General features: G+C 46.7%; 1 protein-coding gene across 3 annotated transcripts in view; it reads left to right on the plus strand.

Annotated features, from left to right (window-relative positions):
• Positions 1-16,008, plus strand: part of HIVEP3 (HIVEP zinc finger 3) — a 117,204-nt gene extending 101,196 nt beyond the window's left edge. For 2 of the 3 annotated variants that reach the window (XM_049820564.1, XM_049820565.1), the window contains 3 exons: positions 1,325-1,423; positions 8,919-9,979; positions 12,853-16,008. In XM_049820564.1, coding sequence (XP_049676521.1) covers positions 1,325-1,423; positions 8,919-9,979; positions 12,853-13,746 — 2,054 coding nt within the window. In that variant the 3' untranslated portion in view covers positions 13,747-16,008. Of the gene's footprint in view, positions 1-1,324; positions 1,424-8,918; positions 9,980-10,507; positions 11,949-12,852 lie in introns of those variants that run through there. The other variant, XM_049820566.1, reaches the window with a different exon arrangement.
• Positions 16,009-22,001: the final 5,993 nt, after the last annotated feature.

Genomic DNA, 22,001 nt, shown 5'->3' on the forward strand with positions numbered 1-22,001 from the left:
ACTGGGGGACTCTGTGGATTGCAGGAAAGCAGCTGAGGGACCTCAGTCCTCAGCTGAAGGTTATAATAAAGTGTGAGAATTCATTTTTTCCTCAATTTTTTTCTTTTTTTTTTTTTTTTTTTTGGTGAGAAAAACAAGCCTCAGGTTCAGCACTGCTCTCCAGTGTTAGCTAACAGGAAGGCTGATGGCACATCATATTGCTGCAGTGAATTTGGAGTGCTTAGCGAGCTCCTGGACTGTGCTGGGAAATTAAACAGCCCTTGGTGGAGCTTCAGCAAGGGCCCAGTTTCTTATCATCAGCTCAGCCCATAAAGAGGTGTGGGAGAGGAAAGGGAAAAATGGGACATTTTTTCTTTATTTCTCCTACCTTTTATTTTTCTCTCCGTTCCACCTACCTACCTTTTCCCACTTAACAAAGGTTCCCCTTTGTTCAGCAATTCCCTTGGATATAAGTAGGGTTAATAACTGTCTAATTAACCTGCCTGTAATTTGGGAGTTAGAATTAGAGATGTGCCCTGGGAGGCTGGCATGCCCACAAATTAGCCCATCACACTGTCTCAGACCAGTAACCAAGCCTCCACATCCCAGACTCCCCCTTGCAGGGGCTACTCTTTCCATCCCACCCCGAGGAAGCCCCATCAGCAGGTTGTCTCAGTGCTGCCAGACCCTGGTGCACAGGGCTGCAGAGGGTATCCATGAGTATCCATGACTCCACTTGCCCCAGGGAGCTGAGAACTTTTGCCTGGCACTTTGATGCATGCCAGAGCAACTGAGCCATCCCAGTAGCAGGGAGAGGATGATTGTAGGGTTTATCCCTGTTGCTGGCATCTTGAGCAGTCATTTTGGTAGTACCAGTCTGCCCTGTGGTGCTAAGGAGCTCCTCACCTCTGGGCAGGTGACCCTGTGTGCTGGGATAAGGTGGGAGGTGATGCTAGATTGAGATGTGTTTCTCTTCCCTGCTTTCCTACCATTTTTAATTGCTGCACCATCACAGCTGAAAGCAATCCAGGTCTTTTCTTCCCCCCAAACCCAAATGTGTACCCCGACTGTTTTTTTTCAGGGTACACAACACCTGAAAGGTTGCACAACCCTGCCAGCACCTCCTCTTCTACCCCAGTGCAGCAGCAAAGGAATGAAAGGGAGGACATAGCCTTGCGTCATGGGATATTTGCTATGAATAGTGGTTTGGGGAAAGTCAGAGGTCTCCTTTGTCCTGTTCAGAGCCAAATTATTAACTTGTTACTGCAGAGCTTGCAAAATAAAAAAAAGAAAAAAAGAAAAAAAGAGCCATATTGACCGAAATATGTTTTCTGCTTCTTTTCAGGGAATCTGACTAAACATATGAAGTCAAAAGCCCACAGCAAAAAATGTCAGGAGATGGGCGTGTTGGTATCTTCACTGGTGGATCTGGAAGCCGAAGAAGGTAAAATCTTTCACGTTATAAACCTGCTATTGCTGCTAAGAGAGGGCAATATCCATTCAGGCAGGGAACATGCTCTGCAGATCATCTTTTCAAAGATGTGGAGCAGTTTTCTTCACCCCAGGCTCCTTCCAGCCTCCAAGAGGGGATTTCTGCTTGCATGGGATGGGTTATGGGGCCATCCTGGGAGTCTGCATCCGTGGGACAGTCTGTGAGCCAGTGTCTCCCTGCCGGGGGTTGTGCGTGTTTGTCTGAAGTATTTTGGCTGGCTGCAGACAGAGGCAAGAGTAAACAGATGGGTAGGGAGCATCCTGCATTTGGCCCAGTGCTCTGCATGTGGGCTATATACATAATAATAAATAGTGGATCTGTAGCGTGAGAAGGTGCTTCTTGGTATTTTGGGGTATCTCTAGCAGGGAGTTCAGGAGCCTGACTGCTGTGCTTTGGAAGAACCTGGGTCTCTCCTGGCCGCGTAGGGAGTCTCTTAAGCACCAAAATGAGACCCACCCCTGAGGATGCATTGCATGAGTCTGTGAAGCCCCACTTTGTTGCTGCAAGCACAGTCTGGTGGGTGAAGGAGAAAAATCAGTCCTGGCACCTGGACAGCATTTTTTACTGGAGCTGAAGTGCTAAGCACGAGTGCGGGGTGACCCTTTGGTGCGTGGCCTGTGCAGGTTGTGGTGATCTTGTAGAGGGGATGCACTCCAGCAATGCAGGAGTATTAATAATTTGGGGGATACCTTCCTCTTGAAAGAGCCTCCAGAGAAGGACTTTTCCATAAGGATCATCTTCTAGGGACCTGCCTATCTTACCTGTATTTGGCTAACGCCAGAAGACTCCAAACTACCAGTGCAAATGTGGGCTGCATCTGGAAGGACTGGTGCATGCATGAGCTGCCCCCATCTCTGCAGGCAGACCCAGCCGGGACGCTGCACCACTGCTGGAGAACTCAGCCTACCGGGATGGGGTGTGAGCGGCATGGAGGTGGCTGCTTCCCTCATCCCGCACTCTCATGCATCTTTTCCATATGTAGGATGAAGGTGGATTACCCAGGTCAGAAATGATCTGGAAGATTTCTCAGTAGGGAAAGAGCCAGCAAAACTAAAATAACACAGTACTTTGGCATTTAATGGCATTATTCTGAGTGCTTTACAAGAAGATACATTTACCTTGACTCACCTGCTTATTTCTTTCATCTAATTATGCACAAACACACACACACACACACGAAGTCTGTCCAAGGCTCTGTAAATTCAGGAGTCTGTCTGTTCTTTGAGAAGGACGCATGACTCTCTTATTTAGTAATTTCCGCCCTGGTTTATAGTATCTGCAGCTGAATTTCCCTGAAGTCATCCCGAGAAGCAGATCTCCTGGGAGGCTGGGCAGCATCAGGCAGGAGTGTGGTGACCATAAGCACTCCTGTCTCCTTCAGAAATGTTGAGGGAAAGGTGAGGAAGGTCTCCAAGCTGGGAGATGAAGGAACGTGGGCAAGTCTCATGTATACTTAGCTGTTTGAGCTAGAAAAAGATATTTTACCCAAATTATTGGAGGCTGCGCTCCGACAGCTGTGAAGGGTTAGGTTATGTGTCTCCAGGGAACAGTTAGATGTTTTTACAATTGTTATTCTATTTCCTTTAGTAAGACCCTGAGTATTCGGGGCTGGAGCCGCAGTGCAGGAATGATGGGGAAGAAGCCTTAGGGGTAGCAGATCTCAAGTCCTCATGAAATTTGGGTTCATCTGCATTTGCGATCAGCAGGTTGTTTGCATTTATAGGAAACACTGCACACAGCAGCTATAGAGGGAAGAGAGGCTCTGGGAGCACAGGTCTGTCTCTGTCACAGTGTGTTTATTCCTGGATAAAACACTTAGTGCCACAGAGCAGGGTGGTGTTTTCTGTTTGCATTGCATTGCAGGCTGGTCATGACACCATTGACCCTTCCTGGCTGCTACCCCAGAAATCCCAGCATGAAAGCAGCTCTTGTGGCTGTCTTCAGCATTTTTTTTTTCCCTGTTTCCTGTTTCATCCCTGTCTCACCCCAAACAATTTTGATTCCCCCATCTCTGGGATTCATTCTGCCACAGCCCGCAAGGGTTTGTTGACAATGGGTTAAAATGAACTTCATAAAACACATGGCGCCACAGTTATTTTTATAAAGTGAACATCAGCTGAGCAAGTTCTGGAGACAGCACTGTGAGCCAGGGAATGTTAACTCGGCAGGAACAACAAACAGCGCTTATCACCCCGGTTCCCTGCTGAGGTCAAGTCCCTCAGAGGCTTTATTGGGAAAGGGACTGGTTCCTGGGACATGGGCATTGTCACACGTTTCCTGCTTTCTAGGTAATTAAAAATCACTAAGTGTGTTTCCCTATGTAGCCCGTGGTGGGAATGGGGGTTTGCTCTGCTGCAGGCTGCAACCCTTTGTGCCATGGAGGGAGTTTGTGGTGCAGGTGGTTCACAGGGCTGGGGATGCTGTGCTGGCCAGGCAGCCCTGGCCGCTGGGACCCCTGAGATGCTTTAAGTCTCAGGTTTTGGACATTGAAGCTCAGAAATACTGTCCCCCGCTATGCGCTGTATCCTTGGGGTATCTCCATGCTGGTTAGTTGAACCATCCTGCGGACATTTGCAGGCACTGGCACGCCACTGCCTCAACTTAAACAGCAGGAGTGGTCAACAAGACATCTGTGGTTCAGGCCATCTACCACACTTCAAAAAAAATGCTAAGCACAGTTCGGGAATTAGCATTCCTGCAGAGGAGGTTGGATGTGGCCACCCTGTTTTGGAGGCACAGAGGTGCAGATGCAGAGCAATCTGATGAGGCTGCAGGGCTTGGGTCACTGTCCTGGGACAAGTGTGGCTTGGAGGGCTGATGTGACTGTCCTTGACCTGAACAGACCACAGCTCAACTTGCCAGCAGAGAACCTGTAGGAGATATCAGAGAACTCCTACTGGTTAACCAGTTCCGAACCCCAGTGATCCCCCAGTGCAATGGTACCATGCCCTTTCAGGCTTGGGTTCTGGTTCAGGTCACCTGGGTGGTCAGGGGACGATGACCTGGGAGAAAGAGCGAGCCCTGTGGCATTACCAGACACCTGTGCCCCCTTTCACAGTGCCTTTCCTGACACGTACAGGGATGCACAAAGGGCTCTTCCAGGCCACACAGAATAAACATCTAGCCAAGGCTAAGGATATCTGACCTGGCTGATGGTGTGCCGCTTTGTCTCAAGGGATGACATGCTTCCTTTTAAATCTGCTTGAACTTCTGGCTTTTTTCCAGCTCTTCAGAGCAACTTTTCCATCAGGCAGAGACATGCTGTACTTGGCCGTGGCCTTTCCAAAGGAGGACATGGCCAACAGAAAACCTAGTCGGGGATTTTGCAGTAGCCACCCCAAGGGAAAAGTGTTGGCATGGTGTTAGCAGTGGGAGGCTGCTCCCGTGTGGGACTGCTGGAGAACTCCTTCAGCCCAGGAACTCACTTAAAATAATTGATTAGATGATGTCTCCAGAAATCCCTCTCTGCTGTTATACCGCCTGTCAGTGGTGCTTCTGCAGATCAAAGCTAGATAGGGAAAGAGGAAAGTGGCTCCTGAAATGTTGGTTGCATGACTCTGAAAAGAACAACTGTTATTTTAAACCTTTCCATTATAGTCAATTAGAACTAATGAATCATATTAATTGAGTGTCACTTTTGAAAACCTGCATATCAGAAGTCCTATTTATGTTACATGTAATTGCAGGCTTCTGAGGACAGACCGCAAGGGCTCGCTTCGCTAGTCCAGGGCAATGCTTTCGTTCACAATCTCCTTCAGTCATTCATCCCCAGGCTCATACAGGGTTTATAGTAGTGCACTCAGCAGCATGTTGTGCAAGTGAAGTGAAAGCCGGACCAGGCTTTCAGCTGATGGGAGCACTCTGCTTGTGAAAATGGAGATCTGGCAGGTGGTGAGGCTGAGCTAGTCTCAGCCTTTGGCCTCATGACAAGAGTAGGTCTAAACGAAAGTCCAGGAAAGGTCTCCCTTGCATCTCCAGGTCAGCTGAGAGAGCACTCAGCAGAAAGGATGGGACCATCAGCTGGGGGACTTTTTTTGGGGCCATCATTAACTTGTTGGTCCCTGACTGCTTGTGGCTGAGCACGTGGTGGTTGGTCACCTACTAAGCCCAGCAAGGAAAGGCCCTACCTGGGCTGCAGAGGACAGGAACCCATTAGCTTTCGGAAGGGACTCCTCTCCTGTTGTTGCTGTTGGCTGCGTGGCTGCTCACTGGAATGTGTTGCGCTGTCTGGACTTTATTGCATTATGCAAGCAATCCGTGTAATTTTAGAATTACAAAAAATATACAGTCCCCATTTCCTCCCATTGATGAAGACCATTTGTGTTTGTGTAAAGGGGACAGTCTGCCAGGAAGGAATGCAGAAAGGTGAAAACGGGAAGTCGTGGTATCAGAGGATGTTTCCTTTGTTTCCTTCCAGCTTCTTTTTCACCTGGTTAAAGCTAATACTGGACTTCTGCTGAAATTTCAAATATTCTGCCTCATGCGTAAGGAGGCCCATTGCTCACAAATACTAAGTAAATACTAAATAAAACAGCCAAGAAGATGGTCAGAAAATCGTATTTTGTACTTTAATGGTTGGGGTTATTTGGATGGATGAGAAAATAACATAAAAATGGCAGAAAGGTATATAAGAAATCAGAGATCACAGCTGTAACACACATCCCCTGTTCTCAGAGTACTGGATTGCAGTGAGCCTTCCCCTGTGTAACCACAGAGCGTCTTCTCTCTTCTTTGCAAAGAGGCTCAGAGCAGAGCCTAGCAAGGACTATTTTAATTTAAAAAAAAAAAAGAAAAAAGAAAAAGAAGGAAAAAAAGACAACTATTTCCATGTGACACAAACCAGCACAGGAAGATCATCGTGCTTTCCTTTGGGGGCAGACGGGGAGGGAGCAGCAATTCCTAAAACTCCCTGGATTATTTTAAACTAGAGTTATATTTCACTTGATTGTTTTTATTTCTATTTAAGGGGCAGGAGAAAGTAAGGAGAGTTACTATAAAAGGAGATTGGAGTATAATTCTTCTCTTGTGCATTGGTTTTGCTTGGTGTGATTGCACTAGTTTGGTAGAATAACCTTAGAATAACACATGTGTAATGATACGCAACCCTCAGACAAAGCCATCGACAGGGCACGTTTTCACTAGCTCCCTCTCTCCTTCCTTTTTCCATCTCTCCCTCCTTCCTTCCCTGTCTTCTCCTGACTTGCCCTTTCTCTGCCCATTAGCTCAGCAAAATGCATTTCGGTTGCAAGAAGCCAGGGCTCAGGTCTGAGCTCTCTTTCTGCCTGCAATAAGCATGTTAGGAAGCCAAAGCAAATTCCCTTTGGGCTGTCCCAGGACTCGCTGAAATGTTTCCTTTGGTGGCAAATGTAAACAACTCCCCATTGAGGAGCTGGCTTCATGTTTCCCTCACTCCATACTTCTGACCTTGCTCTCTGTCCTGGCCAGTGCCTGTCCATTTTGTGAGTGGGGCCAAAAAAGGAGACCACACAGGACAAGGCTCTTAGAGCCATGAAGCAGAGGCTGAGGCTATAGCTGCCTGTCCATCCCAAAGCCCATAGATGTCAAATCCTGAAACCAGAGACAGGGACTAGCTCACATCTCTGGTAGTGAAATGCATTCCTTTTCCAAGCAAGAAAAATGCACAGTTCACCCTATGGCTGGGAGAACTGGTCCTTTGCAATAATATTTGTTCTGAACTCAGTTCCTTTGGGAGTTTGCAAACAACCCACCACCGGATCCTGGGTCCTGCAAACACCATCATTATACAAGCATTTCACAATGCAAGTCAGCCTTTTGGTGGAGAGCTGCTGACTTCAACTCGATGCTGTATGAGCTCTGCAGTAGATCTCGCTTTATGGAATAGTTAACAGATACTTTTGGAATGGGGTGAGGAGCAAATGAGATTCATTTCAGGTTGAGTCTTGGATGGATAATCAGCCCTGGTAAAATACATGTCTTATTTCACTGGTAATGCCAAATACTTCATGAGCAGTTATTAGTAAGGCCCTGTTATTCAAAGTAAACAAAATCAGACTTTTTATCCATAGGTCACAGTGACTTCTCACTGTGTGGCCATGTCCCCTTCTGAAAACCACCCTGCCTGCTGCAGGCAGGTGTGGTCCAGCCTCAGTGTTAGCTCCGTTTAATTTCCCCTCCGGCTCGTCCTGCTGACAGATGGCAGCTCTAAATGGAAAACCATTTCCGTGTTCATCAGAGGAGAAACAGTGTCCTAGGCTGAACTGATGGGGAAAGGAGGCCAGCAGTGCTGCAATTAGTTACCGGGCTTCACACAGGTGTGAAAGCAGCAACCAGACGTTCTCCTTCCAAAGCCAGGGACCAAGCGTGTCCCAGCAGCTCTGTACCCATCATCTTTGTGCTTGGCATAAACAGAGTTTGAGAAACTGCTATTTTATTAGCCCCTCCAGAGCAGTGGGGATTTGCAGGAAAGCCTCCCGACTGCAATTTTGTTGAGCTACAGTGACATCCAGTGGCTGTTCCCGATGGACCTCTTCAGGCTGAGCTTGCATTTCTGCCAGGATCACTGCACATCTGGCATAGGGAAATGCAGATTTTTCTCAGTGCAGAGCAGAGCAGCGGGTGAGCCGGCAGCAATCTGCTAGGGAGCTTGGTACTGATCTCAGAAAGCTTCTGCTGGCCCTTAAATGTAGAAGAGAGATGCTGGTTTTTTACCTGCAGATATATTTCAAATCCTTTAGAATTTGCTTTTTGTATACTCCTTGCTGTTTACAAGGTCTTATTCACAAAGCATCCCCGTGCAAGGCCCTCCACAGAAAGACAGCAAAAACCTCTGCCATAAAGAAGTGTCTGCATCATAGCTAGAATTTATCAAAATAAGGGAAAATCCACAGAGGTTCTTCCAACACTATTGTTTGCTTTTTAATACAAGTCTTGTCTTGCTAATGTTTAACCATCATGTAATCTAGGCAGCAAAAGGCCCAAGATGTGGAGGATGGGAGCAGTCATCCCAGCAACTTTCCTGTACTTTGGCAGCTGTAGATATTTTGTAGGTACCATTGCAACAAATGGTCATAAAAAGCCCACCAAAGGATGATAGTGCTGCTGTTATCTTCATCTATTAAGAGCCTTTTTTGCATTTCTAGAGAAAGGCAGGCAGGGGGTGTGAAGGTATACAGCAGAAGCAGGGACCGATGGCTGCACATGTTGACAGAGCAATGGCTGGAACCAAAATCAGGGTAGAACGGGAGGTCCCAATGGTGAGATTCACTGGGATCTGCTGGGATCATCAGGAGTGGAGCTGGCACAGAGGGCAAGACTGCAGGCTTTAAAGCACGAGATGCTCAGATCTAGGAAATAGCTGGGTCCTCTCTCCTCTTGTCCCCTTAGATCTTTTGAGCAGATTGAGCACAAAAATAGTCCCTGTATGTGTGCTTTACACTCTCTGTTTTGTGTTTGCCCATCCCTTCAGGAACCAGTGAAGACCTATTCCAGGACTCTGAGGGGCGGGAGGGATCTGAGCCAATTGAGGAACACCAGTTTTCAGACCTAGAGGAATCTGACGATGATGATGACAATGAAGATGAGGAAGATGAGGAGGAAGAGGAGAGCCAAGATGAGCCACCTTTAAAGTTGCCGGAAGACAAACATAGCACCCTTCCGATGCACTCTTCAGGTGGCTCTCCATCGTCTCAAGAGGAAGGCACCGAAATATCATTGTCTGTAGCCCAAGAAACTGTTTCCAGCAGCCAAAAAGTAGGTGAAGGCCAGCAGGCCTCCTCCTCAGGGCTGGAAACAAAGTGGTCAGCAGACAGCAGTGACATTGCTGTGTGCCACAGCTTCTTGAGTCTCCACAGACCAGCTTTGACCTCCACTGAACAATTGGCTTCTGCTGAAAGAGAGTCTGTCACAAGGCCACAGATGTCCTTAGTTATGGACCTGTCAACCTCAAAAGACACCTCCCCAAGAAAAAGGTGGTCTCCGAGCCAGGACTCTGGCAGAGGTGGTGGCAGCAGCAGACCAATGCTAGCAAGAAAGCACCTATTAACCAAAAATGAAACTTCACCGAAACGGTTTTCGCCAACTGGAGAACTGTCTTCTCTCAGGTGCCTGTCTCCAGGGAGAGGGTTGTCTCCTTGCCAGCGCGTCTCTCCTAGGAGGGAGGCATCTCCACTGAGATGTGTGTCACCAAGACTTGAGCTGTCGCCCAGCAGGCATCTTTCCCCTAGAAGAGAGCTGTCCCCAAGAACATACCTTCCACCAGAAGGAGAAGTCTCCCCTGTGAGGCACTCGTCGCCCAGCAGAGAGATGTCATCAGTCAGATATTTATCGCTGAAGAAAGTCTCGTCTCCAGGCTGTTCAGAGTCGTCTAGGTATCCATCCCCTGGGAAAGAGGACTTGCCTGGTACTAGCAAATCAGCAGCAGATGACAAAGTTCAAAGCTCATATCAAGCCCAGCACGGGATATTATCTTCGATGCCTCTACCTCACAGGTTCTTTGGCAAAAATGTACAGCTCTATGAGTCCAAGCTGGTAAGTTCAAGACCCTCTTGCTTTCTAGTCCCTGCAGTATGTTCTCTGATATGTTTTTTAATGAGGGTTGCAATACAGAAGTGCACAGTGACTCTGACTGTGACCAATGTCACAGGTAACCCAGAGAAAAGTGACAGCGGACAGCAATGTGTTTTGCACCCATTTTCGTCCTGCCCATCTCAGTTGAAGAGAAATAAAAAGTTGTCCCTTCTCCAAGGGATTATTTAAAATCCCGACCCAACCAGTCTCCTGCTGAGACAAGCAGTAAGGATGACCACTTAACAATGACTAGTTCTCACTGAGAGGCTTTTTTCCCCCGGGAATTTCATACCCACTTCTGAGATCACACCAGCTGGGATGAAACTATGACCATTTTTCACTGGTCAGTGACCTGGACCAGATCTGAACTAGCCATTGCACTCTATTGCTGGCTCCTGGGCTACGTATACATGCAGCCAACTCTGTTAGATTAACTGCTGAGAAATGTTTGTTTGGACATCTCTGATTTCATCTCGCTTCTCTCTTCAGCACAGAGAGGTGTTTCCCACTGGGTCCAGAAAATTATTTAATCTCTCTGCTGGACATATCAAATCCTATGGGTAAAGGAAAATTGCATGTTCCTCCCACTGCTACAGGCAAATTAGACGTCGGGTTTGGTGGAACGCTTCCCATTTCTACTGAAGTGCCTGGCTCTCCTGTAATTTATGCTGATGAACATGAGATTCAGTTGCTGGAGTTGCTCTGCTGTGAAACTGGTGTGAGGAGAGACTCGAGCCCTTAGGGACTGCACTGGGAAGAGAGAGGCCTTTATACAACCTCTGGAGAACCTGTCACGGCAGATGCTGACCCAGGTCTTCTCCAGAAAAGCCACGCTGCCCAGTGTGCGTTTCTTCCATGTCTATGATAACGTACTGTCTTCCTTCTGCTTTCCACTATGAGTGTTTGTCTTACCTTCTCAGAGACTATTCTTTGTTTTAGGTCCAAACTTTTGCTTACTTTAATGCTATTTCCCTTTCCTGTCAATTAACTTCTTGTGGTGAATCTCAGGGCTGTGGAAACCCCCATCCTTCAACTCTAAAGCATCTCTGTCAGGAAAACTGCCCAGTTCCACTACTTGTGGCAAATCCCCAAAGCTGCCTAGTCCACAGTAGGAGACAATATTGTATACTCCTGCTTATCTGCCTGTTCACACCTTTTAACTTACACTCTCATATACATACCTTTTTGCTCTATTTTCCTATTCCTTTTATGCACCCAAAGTCACCACTGTTGCTTTTCTCATGTGCCTCCAAAGCAACAATAAAGACCTAACCGGGAAACTTTCCATTTATCAGCGAGATAGACAGCTGGGCTTTCATTGCAAAATTATGTTCCTGGTAAGGATACAAGAGACAGAAAGATCAGAGGTGGATTTATCAGATCCCAAACAGAGCTCTGTGTTCAAAACTGGTGCTCTATGCATTACTTAGAAACAATCTTAGCTTACCTTCAGTGTAAGGCTTTCTGCCAAGTCTGTGCATCAGGCCTGACCATGACCATCTTTCTTCCCACTGGCTCTTGCTGTAGGTAGTCTCTCCTTCTGGTGGCTGTTGCACCATTGAGATGATTTGTTTGGGGGTTTCCGAGCCTCCCTATAGTGATTCTGCCAAGGTTTCATGTGGATAAGTGAAATTTAGCAAGTCTTTGGGCTTGTAACTTCTGACCAAGTATACATTATCTTCAGTGGCTCTTGCTTTCTCTCTCTTCTGTTCTCTTGCTGCTTTCCTCTTGCCTCTTTATGGAGATCCAGCTTGCAGGTTCAGGCAATTCTCCATTATCCTACAAAGAAATATGCCCTCCAGTGAATCCTCAAGTTTTATAGCTAACCCCATCTTAATGGAAAGTTGGTTGCAGTTTCTGTTGCTTCCTCTTCTTGGGAGTCCTGTTTAAGGGTTTAGTTATAACCTCATCACTAATTAATCCATTTCTGTTTAGCCACATATCTCTCCATGATGTACATTAGGAAACTATGTGAAGCACCGAGAGAGAAAGAGGAACAGGTAAAATGGTAGGGGCTTAACCCTTGATTTCTACAGACCACACCATGAGGGTGGTGGTGGGGACCACACTGACGGGTGTGCTTTGTCTCAAACGAGAGTTAATGCTATCTCTCACTTGGTCCAAAACATCCTTGCAAGTAGCAGCTGTAAGGATGTAATCCTGCTTTAAGAAAGTACAGTAAAAATAAAGAATATTATTCTGGGCCCTCAGAAACCCCATGTACTGAAAGGGTTCCAAAGCGGCTTGGATGGCAGGAAACACTGGCATCCTCTGCCAGGGTTTCAGAGGCAACTCTGATAATAGGACAAGGGGTGATGGTTTTAGGCTAAAAGAAGGTAGATTCAGACTAGCTAGAAGGAAGAAATTTTTTATGATGAGGGTGGTGAAATACTGGAACACGTTGCCTAGAGGGGCATTCCAGGGATGTCCCATCCCTGGAAACATTCAAGGTCAGGTTGGATGGGGCTCTGAGCAACCTGATCTAGTTGAAGATGTCCCTGCTCATCACAGGGGGGTTGGACTAGATGACCTTGAAAGGTTACTTCCAACCCAAATCATTCTATGATTTTATAATGATCCAAGCCTGAACCAAAGCCCCGGATCTGTGCCCCAACAGGCTGTGGGCATATTTGTACCCAGAAGGCAAACACTGTGGGTTGTGTTGCTCCCTACCTTAAAGGTTTGGGAGTCCAAATCTTCCTCAATTGATTGATCTCCCTCAAATTAGAATTAAATGTTAAGAAAACCAATACTTGCAGTGAGCATTAATGATGCTAATGCTGTAACTTCTACGTTGCACTGATTCAGCTGTTTCTTTTCCCTCTCCGGTGCAGAAGATAGAACCACGAAGCCCAACATGCTCACCTGGCATCACGCAGCCTGTCTGCTCCAGACCCTTGCAGGCACCTCATGAAATACATGTCCACGCTCCTAGCCGAGGGGAGGAGAATGTCTTCAGCCATCTCCCGTTGCATTCGCAGCAGCTCACGAGGACCCCGTATCCTATGATTCCCATTGGGGGCATCCAGATGGTCCAGGCGAGGCCAAGCACCCATCCCAGCTTGGTGCCCAGTTCAGTTGTATCCCTGCAAGCGGGATACTTTGCCTCTGGTGGCAGCAGCTTCACCGAGTTCAGCCGGGCTCCCAAGAGGGACGAGGAACCACAGGTCCCACGGGAGCCATCGTCGGCATCTGTCTCCCCAGTTGCAAAGGTTTCTAAATACACGCTGTCCCCAGAGCTTGCGAGCAGTGGTTGCTTAGAAGAGAAAATGAGGACTAGTGAGCTTCAGCAAAAGACAGACCAGGAGGAATACAGGGTAAAAATGTTCGCTGAGTCTAGCCACGCGGAGCAGGCAGGCTGCTCGGCATCCCCAGCCAGCCCCAGCACAACCGATGAGCACTCTCCAAAGCCTTCGACAAGCGGGGAAGAACCCTTGAAAAAACCGGGCAAGAAGCAATCCGGCAGCTCGAGCACTTCCTTTGAATCATCCTGCACTTTCATCTCAGATCTCCCCTCCCAGCCGTTGGACCGAAGCAGCAGCACCGGCTGCCTCTCAGAGCCCTCATCGAGCCATTCGCACGCCCAGCCGTTCTCCGTCCGGAGGAGAAACCTCTCTGGAGAGCCCAGTCGCCAAGGGGGAACCTCCAGGAAGAGCAGTCCACAGCTAGAGCACGCAGATTTAGGTCAAACTCAAAAAAAGGTGGATGAAAACACGGGAAGTACTTAAGCCTCCACCATTTGTTCCACCTTTAGGCTTCCTATGTAAAATCAACAGACATTTTCAACACTATTTCCTTTAGTATAATCATCGCTATAAGAAGCACTCTAGTGAATGACCAAACCCATGGAAGATTCCTGGTTTTCTTTGTCCCAGTCTGGTATTATCTCCACATGTATGCAGTTACTTGTGCCTTTTTCTATACCTTTTGTTGCTTGAAATGTACAAAACTGTTTGAGGCTGTGAATATTTTTTTAGAGTTTTTTGGAAAGGGGTTTGTTAGACCTTGTCTTTTTTGCCATTTAGGTGTGCGTAATTATGGGCCTGAGAGATGCAGAAAGGAAAGGGTTAAGCATTTTAAGAGGAAGAAGATGCACTGAAAACAAAAACAAAACAGAAAAACTTTTTTATATTGATTAAATGATTAAAAAAAAAAAACACCAAACCCTTGCTCCTGTGTACAGAAGTTTATGATTCGTATTTATTACATGCTTTATTTAATTCTCGCAAAGTGCTTGTTTTTTTTTTCTCGCATCCCTCTGATTGCCTATGGTTGTGCTTTAAACAGTTGAGACTGCTTTACATTTGAAAAACATGTTTACCCTGAACTTGTAAATGAAACTAGCACTTCCTTGAGTAGGGGGAGGTTCATTCGCAGCGAGAGAAATTGTCACTCAAAAGAGAAAATGAATCTTGAGCATCCCTCCCTCCTGCAGAACCCATCAAAGCACTTTTCTAAAAAGGGACAAAAAAAAAGGTTCTTCTTCAAAGATTTAACTTCAAGAACATAGGAATGTATCGAATGTAGACCCAGTGCCAGGAATGGTGTCTCTCGCTGGATGAGCCGGCCTCCTGCTTGCTTTAATCCTTCCATCCTGCGCCCCCTCCCCGCGCACACGGCCGCTCCGCGATGCCCCCCATGTCGCCCCGGCAAAGTCATGCCTGTGCCTGAGAACCCCTCTTTTCTGGGGTTTGGAAGCCCTCTGTAAAGACCCTACCTTGGTCTGAGAGTGGAAGTAAACTCAGCCTTGCAACCATTTTTCCTCCGTAATTTTTTAGTTGTGGACAAGCTCCCTCCATCCCATCCCTGCTCTGTCCTGGCTGGTTTGGCTTCGTTGAGCTCTAGGGATGCAGGAGTAGTTTGTGCTCTGCTCGTTTGCACGCCTGCGGCTCTGTAACTCACGAGTGACTCTGTGTCTTATTTTAATTTTATTTATTTATTTAAGCGGAACATCGCAAATGCAGTCCTTATTGTGCAGATGGGCCCTTTTTTGGTGTTTTGGAAGAAAAAAGTTATGATGCTGAGTGGTTAATGTTTGCAGTCAGCTTGTTATGCATGCACAGTAACTTTTTCCAGAGCAAATTTTTAACTATGACCATCCGTAGCAGAGCAATGGCCTCTACTGCCAATAGATACGATACCAAATACAGAGAGACCCGATGGAGCCATTCCTCTCTGTCACGTTAACATACTTTTTAAAATACAAATGTTCGATACATGTTTGCCCTAGCAGACAGCAGGCTCTTTACTACTTCAGAGGGTTTTCTGGTCTATGGAATCTGTACAAACCTCTTTTTTTTTTATTTAAAAAAAAAAAAAGATATAAATATTTAACCAGTGGACCAGTTCTTTCTTCTTTCAGAGCTGTTCCAGTTTATCGGGTACGTAATACACTTTTTAAAAAAAAAAAAAAAAAATTAAAAGAAATCAAATAAAACCCTGAATGAGAACATATTTCCTTGCCAGACTTGATGAGCTATGAACTGTTCCCGTTTCACGGGCAAATAATATAAATTTTTTAATAATCTTCTGTGATTTTTTTTTCTTTTCTTGTAAAGGGAATTAAGTACAAAAGAAGATATCATGGAAATAACATTAAGGCTGTGACACTGACCAAAACAATGTCCAGAACCCATTTATACCTTAATTAGCACTTTTATCAAGTTTCCCTTTTTCCCATCTCCCCCTCTTTGGCCCCAAGCCTGGAAGCTGGTCCTGCTTTCAAACCTGGCCAGATCCCATGGCAGGAGTAAGGGGCTGAGAGTTCAGTTCAGTGTAGCAACTCTGTTCAGTGAAACTCTTAAGCACCAGCTTAAATCCTACTCAGACTTTAAGCGTGTGCTTAATATCAAGATGACTCAAGAGTGGACTGCTCAGCCAGGGTCTGTGTGAGCATCCCTGGAAACCATCCACCAAATCTAGTGACGGTTTTGACCTTCCTGGCTTCTGCCATTTTTCTTCCCCTTGCCCTTGTCACACACTTAACATTATTCCACGGTAGCTTTTTGTATTTAATTTTTTTTTTATATATATATATATATATATGTAGAAATTGTACATAAAGAAAAATAATGCAGCAGTTGTGCACTCAGCATCCTGGTTTTGTTAGGTGCATTTGACATGAGCTTTGGGCTAGATCAAATTTGCTCGGCTTCTTTCTGTAACTGTATTTTAATCCTTGACCTGTTGTTACTTTGCATTGGGTTTTTTTTTTTTTTCTCCCTCTGTCATTTCTGGGCAGAAGAAAAAAAAAAGGCCCAACAAAACCCAGAAGCCATTACATCGGTTTCTTGCTTTTGTTATTGTGCTTTATTTTTTATTATTATTATTATTTTTTAAAGCTTTTCCAGCACCTCAAGATGAGTTGAAGCTTTCTGCATCTCAGCTGCAGAACATCCAGGCTGGCAGCCGGCGCTGTGTGGGGCAGCGGTGTGTGCAACCATCCAGACGCCTTCGCCCGCAGCCAAACCAAAGCGGGGAGAGGAGTTTGGGAAAGGGCTGCGCAGCAGTGAGGTGCTCCCCGGGTCAGACCCTGCTCAGATCCCATGCCCACCACCTGGCAGCCACGGAGCGGGTGCATGCAGGGACCGCTGAAAACTCAGGAGATGGGCAAAAAAAACCCCAAGGCTGTGCCGAGTCTTGACCCGGTTCGGCTTCTTAGCAGAGCGGCTGCGGGCACGGCAGGGGAGGCTCTGGCTGGAGTGAAATGGTGCTTCATGCTTTACCTAACGGGCGCAATATGGCCTACTGGATAGGCAAAAAGGATCACAAAAAAAAAAAAAAAAAAAAAAATTATTTAAGGGCTAATTATCACACTGACAGCTCAGAGCTCCGCAGGAAGGGTGTCCTCCTCCGCGCCGGCACCAGCATCTCCATCTGTGGGCAGGGCGGGCATCCCCGAGGGGCAGCCCCAGCCCTGCTGTGAAACCATAGCATGACCTTGTGCAAATCGCGTGTCACCTCTGCCTCATACTCACCCAAGGAGCACAGTGATGCAGCTCTACCGATTTTCAGAGTTGTGCGTTATTTACAGCGGGGCTGAAGACCCAGCCTTCACTGGCGGCTGCCTTTCCTACCTGGAGCAGCCGGTGACTTCCCTGCGTCACACTTGGTGAAAACTGTTTGCAGGTCACAGCTTTTAATATCACTCTGGGTGTCTGTTCTGTCTGCAAAACAGGGATAATCCTGATTTACTTTCCACGAGGGCTGCAGAGGTGGCTAAGTTTGTATCTGTACAGACGCTTTGCAGAGCAGTTAGCAGTATTATTTGCAAGAGAATGTATTAATAATGCCAATAGGCAAATTAAAAACCAGAGCCCAGCCCTTCCTCTTCTTCGGCAGGTGGAAATAAAATCCCCTGCTTTTCTTATGGCAGAGGTTCTTAAATTGATAGTCCATGAAGGCACATAGCCTCCAGAGACTGGCTGCTGCTCTTTGTTATGACGCTGGTTAATCAGCCAAAACCCTACTCTGATATTTCCTTCCCTGGTAAGCTGTTTGTGTAGCTCCCATGAATGCAGGTACTCAATGGCAAACGGATGCTCTGGCATCCAAGAAATCATTCTGCACAGAGAACTTGGCCCATGCTCTTAAATAACTCCTTGAAGCAGTCATGTTACGTACCAAGCCTTATATCCAGAGCTAATAAAGCACTTGTATGTTGGCTTAAGCATTTCTGGAGTTTCAGTAACTTCGTTGTGCTTAAGCATGAATTTAGCTTCTTTCATCAAGGTTACAGAGCTCAGCGTCTTCAGGCCTGAGCAGACCATGGGAGGAGGAGAGGGGGGCAGTTGGCTCTCAAAAATGACCCCGTGCCTTGAAGCAGGTCTCTGTCAGCTCTAATTATTCACAGGTTGTTGGCTGGATACCCAGGAACTGCAGCAGAAAACTCTTAAAAGTAATGATGAAGTAGCTGTGACTTTACAGCTTATGACTGGGACATGTATTTCATCACCTGCTCCTAAGGGGTGACATTTTCACCCTGGTGTCTATGAAGTTACACTCCCCGGCCAGTGCTCGGGCTCGCTGATAAAAGCCACCCGCCAGCCCCAAACCCTGCTCTCGCTCGAGCCCCATCAAAGCTGCCGGGGTTTGCTGCGAGCGCTCGCTCGGTCCCGCTGCCCACTCGCTTGCCGAGCCCTGGAGCTGGACACGGCAGGAGATGTCTGTGGGCAGAGCTGGGTGATGCCGACTGCAGTCAACCAGAGGGACGTGTCCAAGCACCCTTCCAGTTGTTGACCATCGGCTCCATCGGAGCGATGTCAGGCACAACTGGCCACCTCCCCATTGCTCTTCTTTCACCTCCACCAAAAAATCTGCAAAAGAGTTGGTTTTCTCTTAAGCCAGCTTTCACTTTTACCTGGTTTTTGTTTTAAATCCACAGAAACAGCACCTGAACAAGCAATATACTTGGTCACGCAAAAGTCATTAAAATTATTCCAATTTTCATGCAAAATCCTGGACAATTTGATCTAGCCCTTTTCTGCTGTTCTTGCAATAGCTTTTCATTTGCTGACTTGGTTTCATCATGTGCTTTTCTTTTTTTTTTTTTTTTTTTTAATATTTCCATCTATTGCACAGTATTTACAAATAAAACCATATTGTAAATTATTTTCAAAAAATAAAAAAAAAAATTAAAAAAAATCAGTCCTGATGGCATAAAACCAATCTGTTTTCATTACTGAGATATGATGGCACTTACGATCACTTTAGTAAATGTAATGTAAAAAATAATAATAATAATAATGTGTACGCAAATTTAATATACATGGTCTCATGTAAGATAAATATTTGCCTTTTTTTCTAAAAGGTGTATGTATTCTGTAAGTGGAATAGTCTGTAGAAAGTTTCTATATGTTCTTAAAATGGCAATACATTCCAAAAAAGGTACTGTAAATATGTACAGCATACAATGTAATTTGGTAGTTTTGCCTGTAATTTTATTTTAACTCCAGTTTCTACACTTGCATCTTGCAATGTCTGTATGGTTATATCAGTGCAAAAAAATGCAGGTAAAAGCACAGTCTGATGTAAAAAAAAAAAAACAACAAAACCAAACAAAAACCACAAAAAAACACAAAACAAAAAAAACAAAAAAAAAACAAAAACAAAAAGAAGAAGAAAAAATACTCAGTATTTGATGTTTGTGACCCTTATTGTAAATGACATCTGTACTGTGAATGAGAAGTTTTTACAAGTATAATATTGCCTTTACTACAGCTCAGATTGTCTGCTCAGTCTGAGCGTATTTTTAAAAAAATAGCATGTTGGAATAAATTTTACAGTCCCAACATATTACTACTTGCATGACTGGCAGTCTTTAATTTTCATTTTATTTAGCACAGTCAGGGACCTGGGATGTAAAATGATGGAGGCAACTTCAGATAAACCAGTGTCAAGTTGCAGCCACCCCTCCCAAGCAATCGCCGCTGAAACACCCCGGTTGCATGTAACGTGCTGCCATCCCAGAAATGCGATGAATATAGTTTTTCCCAGAATTTTCTCCTTGCAGTGCAGAGGTAGGGAAGCTAAGGTACGTGGTGGATGCTCCGATGGGGCTCTGCAGAGGCCGGACTGAATTCAGTGCACTGATCAGAGACCATCCGCAGCAAGCATCGCTGGGTTTGATTTTTTAAGAAGCGTCTTTCCTTGCTGGATCCCCCAAAACCTGGGATGCTGCACAGCATCCCGAGGTGGCCGCATACGCTACAGGGGTCTTGCCAGGCTTTCCGCTGCCAGGTGAAGCAATGTGCCCTGCCAGAAAGTCAAGGGGCTGCTTTCCTCATGCCCTCCTTGTCGCACCCCTCCAGACCGTCCTTCGCCCGCCACGGCACGTCTGGGCATTTCTCCCCGCTGCGTCCCTCCTCTGCCCCACTCGTGTGCCGGGGTGTTGCGTGCCCCGCTGCCCGGGCACCCCGGCACGGGGCCAGCTGAGGGAAAGCAACCCTGAAGAGGTCATTTTGGAGCAGGAGAGGAATCTGCTTTGCCCCTTCGCCCTGCCGTCAGGGAGCAGCTCGGGGGTTTGCTGCAGCCCAGCACCCCTGCGACCCCCAACCTTTCTGACCGCGCTCTCCAGCTAATACAAGCCTCGGTGCAAGCAAGCACTGTGTCTCGGGAGCCAGGCCTGCCTCAGACTGGGGCACTGCCAGTGCTGCTCCTGAAATGAGCATGACCATTAGGAAAAAGAAAAAAAAAAAACCATGGGGAAAAAAAAAAAAAAAGCCTGTAATTTCCCCCTGCTAATTGTCCTTCCAACGAAGCGGGCTGCCCTCAGCCCATCAGTTCCCTTTATGCATCAGTAAACCCTCCTGGGCAACTTCCCACCTGCTCATCTTCACCCCATCGCCTCCAGCAGTCTGACCAGCCTTTGATGGACATTCGCAGACAAGTTCAGAGACTAAAGCAGGGGGGGGCTGGTGGAGGGAGGCTTTGCAAAATAGGTCAAGGAAGGAAATCTCTATCCGATTTCTGTCTGTGACCATGCAGCTGAGGCTGCATCAGCCAGCAGAACCACCTGCTCCCTGTCCAAACATCGGAGCCCATAGCCTGAATAGTTGGCTTCTCTGGCACTGGTTTCTGAGCACGGTGGCTGTGCTGGATGAGGGAGATGAGGGAAGGGGTGGGGAAGCTCATCTGGTCTCCATTTAGTCTCACAAAAGCCACATTTCTGCATGAAGAGGAGTGAGAGGTGTTGGTGGCAGCGTGCAAACCTCTGGCTTCCTCCTCTCTGAGATCTGGTGGGCTTTGCAGCAATTACTGGTTTTTAATTTATTCATCGCTTAGGAGGAAGGAGCGAACCAGTCCCCAGCACTCAGCTAGGGGAGCAGGTCCCTGCTCTGTGCCTCAGTTTCCCCAACTACAGAGCAATCCTGGCCTCCTCATAAGGCTATGAGAAAACTCTAGTGGTTAAAGCATACACAACAGCAAGGCCTAAAGATGCACAGCTTTGGGTAACAGCTCCCCAGGGGTTCTCCTGTGTTGGAAAGGCTTAGAAACTTTTGGGTCGTGGGTGCTATGCTCTGTGTCCCTCTGCTCCAAGGGGTTCCCACTCTTGCTGTTGTCCCTGCTCCAAGAGTCTGCTAAGTGCAGTAGAAGTGGATCTAGCATTTTGGTCCGTTCATCCAAAGAGCCTCTGTGGGCCCAGGGAGATATGTGAGAGTCAGGGCTTGGGGAAGACTCGGTCCTTTACTACCCTGATAACACCTTGTATTTTCCTTTATGGTGGTTGAAGGCAACGAGTCTTGGCTGGAGGCTGCGGGATGGTGACGTTTGTTCCAGATACGCTGCCAGTTCCTCCAGTGTGTGCTTTAGCCACTGAATGGAGCAATGATTTTTCCTTTTAAAAAAATAGTTTCTCCAATGCTTAAAAACAGAGACGCTTTAAAGGCAGCCAGAGCTGTCTGGAGAATGCTGCAGCTAAACCCCGCTAATCTCCCAAACCTGGAAGCAATTTGGTTTACACGAATCTCCAGAGTGGCTCCAATTAATCAGGTGTCCCAAGAAATTCCTTCCCCCTAAAGAGGCTTTGTTTTCTAGACACAGAGACCAGACATTTCCTCCCCTGGGAAGCCAAACATAGTATCAAAACATTAAGAATCCTTTGGCTGATGTTACAGGCTGGTTACCCCCTGGGAAATGCAGCTACCGATAACCGTGTGAAGCGGGGAAGGTTGTGACAATGCTGTAGGAAGTTCAAACCAGTGCCTCTCTCTGGGAAGCTGAAATTTCTGCTGTTCTTTTGAAATACCCAAGTCCCATGGTGAAATGGTCTTTCTTTCCCCCAGGTTCAGGCTCAGCCTCCCAGCAGCTCGGGAGCTTGACCTGAGAACCTGGAAAGAATGAATTCCTGTTATAACCAGGCCTTTATGTGCATCACAGGCATTAAAGCACCTTCAGAAATCTTCACTCCTTGACCTCTCATAGGGCTTTTGGCTGAAGAAGGAGCCAGATTACACAGCCGAGGGGTGGGTTTTAGCTGCTCCAT

This window comes from Accipiter gentilis, chromosome 17 (assembly GCF_929443795.1).
Source record: "Accipiter gentilis chromosome 17, bAccGen1.1, whole genome shotgun sequence".
In the NCBI taxonomy this organism is placed as follows: domain Eukaryota; kingdom Metazoa; phylum Chordata; class Aves; order Accipitriformes; family Accipitridae; genus Astur; species Astur gentilis.